The 8,184-nt window shown below is 42.0% G+C and overlaps 2 protein-coding genes across 2 annotated transcripts; one reads left to right on the forward strand and one right to left on the reverse strand.

Annotated features, from left to right (window-relative positions):
• Positions 1-67: 67 nt before the first annotated feature.
• ela2l (elastase 2 like) lies at positions 68-3,192 on the reverse strand. The gene is made up of 8 exons (XM_040048002.1): positions 3,090-3,192; positions 2,861-2,949; positions 2,340-2,437; positions 2,111-2,233; positions 1,841-1,977; positions 1,041-1,186; positions 240-392; positions 68-148 (listed from the first exon to the last, which is right to left on the reverse strand). Exons 1-8 carry the CDS (start codon positions 3,124-3,126, stop codon positions 131-133), a joined length of 801 nt encoding a protein of 266 aa, XP_039903936.1. The 5' UTR covers positions 3,127-3,192; the 3' UTR covers positions 68-130.
• A 1,257-nt stretch (positions 3,193-4,449) lies between these two features.
• On the forward strand, positions 4,450-6,902 carry ela2 (elastase 2). The gene is made up of 8 exons (XM_040048001.1): positions 4,450-4,566; positions 4,688-4,776; positions 5,144-5,241; positions 5,396-5,518; positions 5,646-5,782; positions 6,154-6,299; positions 6,411-6,563; positions 6,834-6,902. The coding sequence occupies exons 1-8, from the start codon at positions 4,530-4,532 to the stop codon at positions 6,849-6,851; spliced, it is 801 nt and encodes a 266-aa protein (XP_039903935.1). The 5' UTR covers positions 4,450-4,529; the 3' UTR covers positions 6,852-6,902.
• The last annotated feature ends 1,282 nt before the right edge of the window (positions 6,903-8,184 follow it).

Genomic DNA, 8,184 nt, shown 5'->3' on the forward strand with positions numbered 1-8,184 from the left:
CTGCTAAAATTACAATAAAGCAGAGATGGTAGAACAAAAAATTATGCAACTTTTCGAAACAAAATTGTGGGCATATATTCTTTATTTCAGAATTTGCACATAGTGTTTTTCATCCCACAAAGCTGTTCTCTCAATAGGCCACCATTTTCTGTGAAAGAGATAATAGAGAAATGTTAGACTTAAAGTAAAATAATGGTATTAGCAGCATTGAAATTATGCACAAACGTATGGACACTTACAGAGCTGATCCAGTCGATGTAAGAGCTGACTCGGGTAAAGACAGTGGGCTTCTTGGCGTAGTTGCAGCTGAGCCCAGAGCCAAAGCTGACAATACCGTGAACCTCCCAGACTCCAGCAGCGTTCATACAGTTCAGAGGACCGCCAGAGTCTCCCTGAGTCAGGTGGGAGAATCAAAGTGATCAGTGTGCGAATTCCACATTCAGCAGTTATTTCTTAGACTAGCCCACAATTTTCTGATTGCTTATCACACATTACAGAGATTCTTTTACATTTTATGTCGCTCACAAAAATGCAGCTTAGTAGAGATGGTTGTGACATCACTGGGAATAATATAATACAATTTTCGAACATTAATCTAATTTTCTTTTCCTTAAAATTAATAAAAAAGTAATTACTTTATAGTAACACCTTGTTTTGTGTCGCTGGCTTTTGCAGAACCCACAGTTAATTCATTTTAATGCAAAGGAAAAATGGCCAGTATTCATATTTGAGAATCTTTGACTAGTAAATATGATAGCTTTGCTTAAAAATGAATGAGAGTTGCACTTGCTAGTCACTAGCTTTTATTTGTGGCTAAATGTTGTGCCAAGTGAGAAGATTGGATGGAAGAATAAATACAAAAAATATGTGTCCCTTCATTCACAGCATGTGGAAACGTGTGACTGAGTTAATTCCACAGTCTGTGTGGCACACTCTGAACTTTTAGGAAAGTTGAGTTTAACTGAAGTTAGCTGATGTGTGAAAGTGTGACTCTTACAGTGTTACTTTATGCGATTAGAAAATCATTATTTTAGACTCACATTGCAGCCAGCCACAACTCCGTCTCCACCCGCACAGACCATGGTTTCCTTCACCTGAGAACCCCACCAGTCAGGCTGACTGCAGGTTGGGTAGTCCACCACTGGCAGGAGAGCCTGCTGCAGGATGTCAGCAATGGGACCTCCGGCTGTGTGGACAACAAAGACGTAGTTCATCTCAGACAAAAATCTCAAACAAAAGAATCCAGGGGCCAAAGGGCGGAACTCAGTTCTATTTAATACTGTTTTTTATTTCTTTGTAAGGTCCTTGTCGCGGCCCTCCACAACAGTTCCAGTTTTTCATGTGGCCCCTTGTAAAAAATTAATTGCTCATCCCTGTTTAATTGTAAAATAGTTATAATGGATTAGTCTGCAGAATGATCCTGAAAGGATTTTTGACTCTTCTTTGACTGGGTTCCCTGGTGACCTAGTGGTTAAGACACCAAGTATGCCCTTACTTCCATTCCCCACTGTGCTATCCAAATTAATAACAGAAATTTGATTCTTTATTCCAGAAAAACGAAGCACTAAACAACCAAAAATGCATCATGTTAGTTAGTAAAAGTATGTGTGTATAGATTTAATCTAAAAAGTAAAAACATGCTAAGATGATACTGTATACTAGGAACTGACTAAGAAAAATCAACTTATCAAAAACATCCGTATAGTCCTCCCTTCGAGGGGGAAAAAAAGAGAAAGAGACAGTTTACATAACAAGTTGTGTCACGTAATGATTATTTGAGAAGTTTTGAAGGGATGGATAGAATTAAAGAAAGCTTCTCTTAAAAAAAAAGGGCACTCACTGAACAGGCGACCCCACCCAGTGATGTAGCAGGATTCATTATTGGGGAGCACAAATTCGGCCTCGGGAAGACAAGAAGCCATGACGGTATCAGAGAAGTTAACGGAGGACTCGAGCTTGATCAGGGCGATGTCATTACTGGGCAAGAAATGATTAAACATTGTATTTAACCAAATACTCAGCCCACAGTTATAAATGCACATAATGCACATGATCTTTTTGATATTCAAGTCTCACAGGTAAATTCTTAGTAGTAGCGGTAAAATGTTACCGAATGAAAAAGGAGTTCCAGTCCTCATGCACAATGATGTTAGAGGTGCCGACGAACACGGAGCCATTCTCTGTCTCTAACAGGTTGTGCTTCCCCAGTGCCACTCTGTACTCCCTGCTGGAGCTGCAAGGTGACAGAACAGATTATAATGCTGATATGTGTAAGCAAAAAATTTGTTTCTGTGATCGTTAGTAATTCCATGCATGATTAAAACCCTTGGTTCTTATACCTGATACAGTGTGCAGCAGTGAGGACCCACTGGTCAGAGATCAGAGTGCCTCCACAGGTGTGTCTCCACTCACCCGCGCTGTTGTACTGCAGGGAAACCTAAAACATACATAAGAGTACAGTGAATTACCTCTTTGCTATGTTTGAGCTTGATTTTGTGCTTTATGAGAGTGCTGCTTGTTACGCTGGTTGCAGTCTGTTCACCCTTGTGGGAGTTTGCAAAGTGTTTGTTGTTACTTGGTCATTTCTCTGGATAATCTAAAATCTGTAATCTAAAAACCCAAACTGTAGCAGCATTTCAGTTTTTTAAAAACCATATCCTCTTATGTCTTTTAATTTACTGTACTGTAACCACTGTAAACCTTTTTTTAAAGATCCTCCAATAATGCTTCAAATTGCGTCAATAACTTTTCATACCAGTCTTTACCAGTCTAGCAGTAAATAAAGTCTGCCTATCTTTAACAGAATACATTTTATGTTGATGATATTCAGATTTTTCTGAATAAAGTTTTGAGTGTTTACCTGCCAGGGCCAGCTGTGAGGCCTGACATCATGTCCTCCAACCACCCGCGACACCACAGGGGGGAAGGCAGGCAGCCCACACCCGTAGGCTGAGGGGACATATGAGACAAAGATTTAAAAAAAAAAAAAGCACATTGTTTACCTGCATGAAATTTTGTAGAAAATACCCACTGAAGAGACAGCTGGATAAAAACAGATTTTTGTGTGCAGTGTTTGAAAAGCTCCTTACCTCCTGCGACAAACAGAGCAAGCACCAGAAACTTCATCTTGGCTGTATCTCCACAGATTCCATTCAACCTGTGACATTTTTATACCTTTCACACTGTTACGCAACAGAAATCCTTGGAAACTGAGCCTCTGACAAGCCTTGATGCTTGGGTGGAGCTAAGTGAACAGGACAAAGTATTTTGGAGTTCAGTATTTTTTATGTTTTTTTTTTAAACGTATCAGTGGATTTGAGGGTTTTTAACTTTATCACCACATGCTGCAGTTCACACAAAGACACAAAGAACCTTACTGCATATTTACTGCAACGCCCCCTATTCTGATTTCCTTTGAAATGCTGCACTCTCATGTAGGTGGAGGAAGAAAAACAAAACACAATGACACAGCTGTCTAATGAACTAATACATTATTATTAGTGTAGCACTGACATACTACCTCCCTTGTAAATGTTCAGTTAGTTTTTGGACAGTGACACAGAATTTGCACTTGTGCCTCTGATCGGTATTGGAATATTTGGCTGAAACTGAGCAGAGAGTATAACCCTGTACAACTGTGAATTCTGTGGTTTTTCAGGGCTTTTGATGTTGCTGAGCTGGCCAGGACATTCGTTCTTTTGAAGAATATACTGGATTGTTGATTTGGGCACTTCCAAAGTTTTTGCTGTCCTTCTGATGGGCTTATTTTGGCTTTTCAGCCTAATCCTGAGCTCCTTTACTTACACTTACATCTCTCTGGACAACATATTGAAAGTTATAGTAAATCGCAACCATAATGCAGGTTGAATAATTAAAGTGTACTCCAGAACTTTTATCTGGTGAATTTGCCAAAAAATAGTGAGGGCAAAAAAAGCCTAGTTTCACCACGAAACTGCTTATCGGTGAATTATCCAATTACTTTTGACCTGCTGTGAATGGGGCACCATGTATAAAAATGTCTACAATATTTTTGTAAAACCCTTGACTTGTCAATCATTATATAATATTATAGATATTTAAGCAAGAGTTTCAACTAGGAAATTGCTTGCACAGTTTATATTATTCTATTTGGTCCCATTTGGCATGGTTTAGATGTGGAGCTAGTGCTATTCCAGTAGTTATGGGCAGAATTTATGGACCTAAGTGTGAAAATGGAAAATTAATTTTTTCTTTGATGTTAAAATACAGGACTGACTTGTTTAATACCCAAGCTTCAGACTCTCTTGTATGAAATATAAAAGGCGTGACCAATTCAGCAGGCATCTGCATGGTTCACACAGAGGTAGAGACGGGGAGATAAGGTTTATTTGGGGATATCTGTGGTTACTTATCTCCAAGGTTGATTTGTTTTTCCTACCAAAATTTCACTTGCTGTGCTGACGGAAATGTTGCAACATGCGATTTCTGCCTGCTGACTCACTATATAAGGGATAGCAGGTGCCTCTAAACTTCTACTGAAGAGAGTCACAATGATGTTCATTTTCTTGGCTTTGTTTGTCGTCGGCGGTAAGCAAATACGTCTTTGACGATTATGTTATGTGTTGGCAAATAAATGTGAACATACTGTAATACTTCTGATTCTCGTGGAGCATCAGAAATCATCCTACTTTCCACTGTTTCCTCTTAGCCTACGGGTGCGGCACCCCCACCTATCCCCCCATTCTCACCAGAGTGGTTGGTGGAGAAGATGTCCGTCCACACAGCTGGCCCTGGCAGGTATACATACACCTGGGGCGATCGTGGCTCAAGAGTTGGGAGTTCGTCTTGTAATCGGAAGGTTGCCGGTTCGAGCCCCGGCTTGGACAGTCTCGGTCGTTGTGTCCTTGGGCAAGACACTTCACCCGTTGCCTACTGGTGGTGGTCAGAGGGCCTGGTGGCGCCAGTGTCCGGCAGCCTCGCCTCTGTCAGTGCGCCCCAGGGTGGCTGTGGCTATAATGTAGCTTGCCATCACCAGTGTGTGTGTGTGTGGATGACAGGTTGTGTAAAGCGCTTTGGGGTCCTCAGGGACTAGAAAAGCGCTATACAAATACAGGCCATTTACCGTTAAAACTCATTGTGCCGTGCTGTTATTTGTTGTCCTCAGATCTCTCTGCAGTACAAGAGTGGCAACAACTTCTATCACACCTGTGGTGGTACTCTGATCTCCAACGAGTGGGTCCTCACTGCTGCTCACTGCATTGGGTATGGAAAAGAAAAAAGGAAGACGTCTAAAATGGAGTGCACACATATGGCACAGAACCAGGCATACTGTAGAGATCGTAGGGTGTTATATATTGCCATATATAACTTATATATCAAAAATGCATAACTTTTGTTTTTGTGTTTGGCCAAGCAGCAGTTACACCTACAGAGTTTACCTGGGAAAACACAGTCTGGACACCGCCAATGAGTCTGGCTCCATCGCCATCAGCCCTTCTGTTATTGTTGTCCATCCTTACTGGGACTCTTACAACATTCGGTGGGCCATTTAGCCCACAGTACACTGTTGTGGGCTGGAAACTATGTTATTACGTTTCAAATACTTAATTCATGCTATCGCTGCTTGTTAGCACTCTCTAAGTATGACATTTCTATCCACACCCTAGCAATGACATTGCCCTGATCAAACTGTCATCACCTGTTCAAAACACTAACGCCATCTCGCCTGCCTGTCTTCCTACCTCTGGTGAGACCCTGCCTAATGGTGCTCCCTGCTATGTCACTGGCTGGGGACGTCTGTGGAGTAAGTTCTATTATAGTAACTATATAAAAGTTCAACTAACTATAAAGGCTGCTCACATAAAGCTCCAAAGCCCCGTCTTCAGTGTTTTATAAGTTTTAATATGTTCTCCTGTGGATAATTTTCTCTTGTGAGTTGCTTCTTGTCACTGGCTTACAGTGACAGAAAATCCCCAAAATACACATTTTAAAGTATCACAAAAGACCTCTCGCATCATATTAATCAAAAATAGTTTGGATTTTTATGCAGTTTTTAAATCTGCAGCTAAATCAAAACTGTGTCTTGTCAACGTAGTTCTCAAACTGTGCTGGCCATGAATCTGGCGATCTTGACTCTAGCCCTGAATCTGAATGCGTTGTCTTTCTCCTCTAAAGCTGGAGGCCCTATTGCTGACATCATGCAGCAGGCTCTTCTTCCTGTTGTTGATTACAGCACCTGTTCCAGGTCTGACTGGTGGGGCAATCTGGTCACCACAAACATGATCTGTGCTGGTGGAGATGGTGATGTGTCTAGCTGCAACGTGAGTCAAATTTTGTTTATTTCACCAATTTTGAAGTATTTGTCGCTGTTTAAATCAGAAAATATGTCCTAGCCTCAAGAGCATCTTTCTATGACCACATTTGCCTTTTAGGGAGACTCTGGCGGTCCCCTGAACTGCCAGAATCCTGATGGCTCCTGGGATGTCCATGGAATTGTGAGCTTTGGCTCAAGTGCAGGCTGTAACTACTACAAGAAGCCCTCTGTCTTCACCAAGGTCAGCGCCTACACATCCTGGATCAACAATGTAAGTATAAAAAACTTTTGTTCAAAATATCTCACAGTACACAAGATACTTTTTTAAAAGACAAAACTACAACAGAAAGATGATCTGTCACTTGTTTGTGCTAATTATTACACAAATTATAAAATGCTCCATACTCCGATCTTAATTTTAATTTGACCTTCAACTGCGCAGTAGCTACGAACATGGAAACTGATCCATGCCTTTTTCAGGAGCAATTTTAAACATCCTCTTAACGCTTTTTCTTTTCTTTTCTTTTTTTTTTTTGTCCAGGTCATGACCTCATACTAAGCTATGGACGGGCTTTTGTCAAACTTAGCAGGTAGATAAGTGATCGAATAAAAAAAACATACAGTGGATAATCCAGAGTCCTGTGTGGTTTCTTGGTCATGCAATGAGGAAACAGCTTAAACTAAACATTTATTAAGCATGTGAACACAACTTCATATGTCATTTTGTTCAAGCAAGACAATTTTCACATTTAGTCATGGATTTTATTGTAATGACTACAAGATAGCCCTGCCAATTAATAACCACATGCTAAAGAATGGAACATAATCACCACAAACATCAATAATTGAATCTCCATCCTGTAGTGGAAAATGTGCAAAAAACAGAACTGTTATGAGCAGGGTGTGGAAAAATAACCACAAAGCAAAAATACATTATGGAGAGCAAGAAAGGCAAAATTCTTTACATGCCAAAGGGAAATGCACACAAGCTGAGGGTGGGAAAACAGGCCAGTCGTTTTTGGGAACAGTCTTTTCCTCCAGGCTTCATTTTTATTAAATAGCTGCTTGTGCTGCAGGATGAGAGCATCCATCTGTTTTCGTGACACCATGTTGCAGTCATCTGAAACACCCCTGAAGACAAAACAAACCATAATTTTCCTTACTCTGAAACCAGAAGCCACATCGACATAAACACGAATAGAATACATAATTTCCATAGAAGTTATCCGAATGGTTTCAGGTGGAACTGTGACAGCAAAACTTCCCAGAATTTCTGCTTTCCGCCACTACCTGGTTTACCTTGTAATCAGAAGGTTGCCGGTTCGAGCCCTGGCTACGACAGTCTCGTCCCTGAGTGGAGGAAGATCGCTACCTTGTTGTGGTGGAGGGGTTTGTGTGTCCCAGGGATCCCAGGGGCTATGTTATCTGGGCGCTTTTGCCCCCTTGTAGGGTCTCCCATGGCAAATTGGTCCTGGTTGAGGGACCAGACAAAGAGCGATTCAGAAGACCCCTATGAAAAGACCATCGAGGGAACAGTTCACACTGCCTGGGATAGGGTTTATCGGGGCCCTGCCCTGGAGCCAGGCCCGGGGAGGGTGCCCGAGGGCGAGCGTCTGGTGGCCGGGCCTTAGTCCACGGGGCCCGGCCGGGCACAGCCCGAAAAAGGGACATGGGCCCATCTTCCTGCAGGCCCACCACCTGCAGGAGGCACCGTAGGGGTCGTGTGCAATGTAAGTCGGACGGCGGCCAGGAGCGGAGGTCCTGGCGGACCGACTCCCAGCTTCCAAGACTGGCCCAGGACTGTTGTCTTCCAGGATTTAGGCTGACTAGCGTCTCACCTGGCATCCCATTCCTGGTCAGAGGTATGAAAGTTATTGTTAATGGCCTTCTTA

This window comes from Simochromis diagramma, unplaced genomic scaffold, assembly GCF_900408965.1.
Source record: "Simochromis diagramma unplaced genomic scaffold, fSimDia1.1 OVJJ01000387.1, whole genome shotgun sequence".
Lineage (NCBI taxonomy): Eukaryota > Metazoa > Chordata > Actinopteri > Cichliformes > Cichlidae > Simochromis > Simochromis diagramma.

What these genes read in the sequence shown, in the direction of transcription:
- ela2 (XM_040048001.1), top strand. Translation starts at nt 4,530, where the DNA reads ATGATGTTCATTTTCTTGGCTTTGTTTGTCGTCGGCG. An exon ending in TGGGACTCTTACAACATTCG is followed by an intron (nt 5,519 to 5,645) that starts GTGGGCCATTTA and finishes TCCACACCCTAG; the next exon opens with CAATGACATTGCCCTGATCA. An exon ending in GTGATGTGTCTAGCTGCAAC is followed by an intron (nt 6,300 to 6,410) that starts GTGAGTCAAATT and finishes TTTGCCTTTTAG; the next exon opens with GGAGACTCTGGCGGTCCCCT.
- ela2l (XM_040048002.1), bottom strand. Translation starts at nt 3,126, where the DNA reads ATGAAGTTTCTGGTGCTTGCTCTGTTTGTCGCAGGAG. An exon ending in TGCTCTGTTTGTCGCAGGAG is followed by an intron (nt 2,950 to 3,089) that starts GTAAGGAGCTTT and finishes ATGTCCCCTCAG; the next exon opens with CCTACGGGTGTGGGCTGCCT. An exon ending in GAGTTGTGGCTGGCTGCAAT is followed by an intron (nt 393 to 1,040) that starts GTGAGTCTAAAA and finishes CACCTGACTCAG; the next exon opens with GGAGACTCTGGCGGTCCTCT.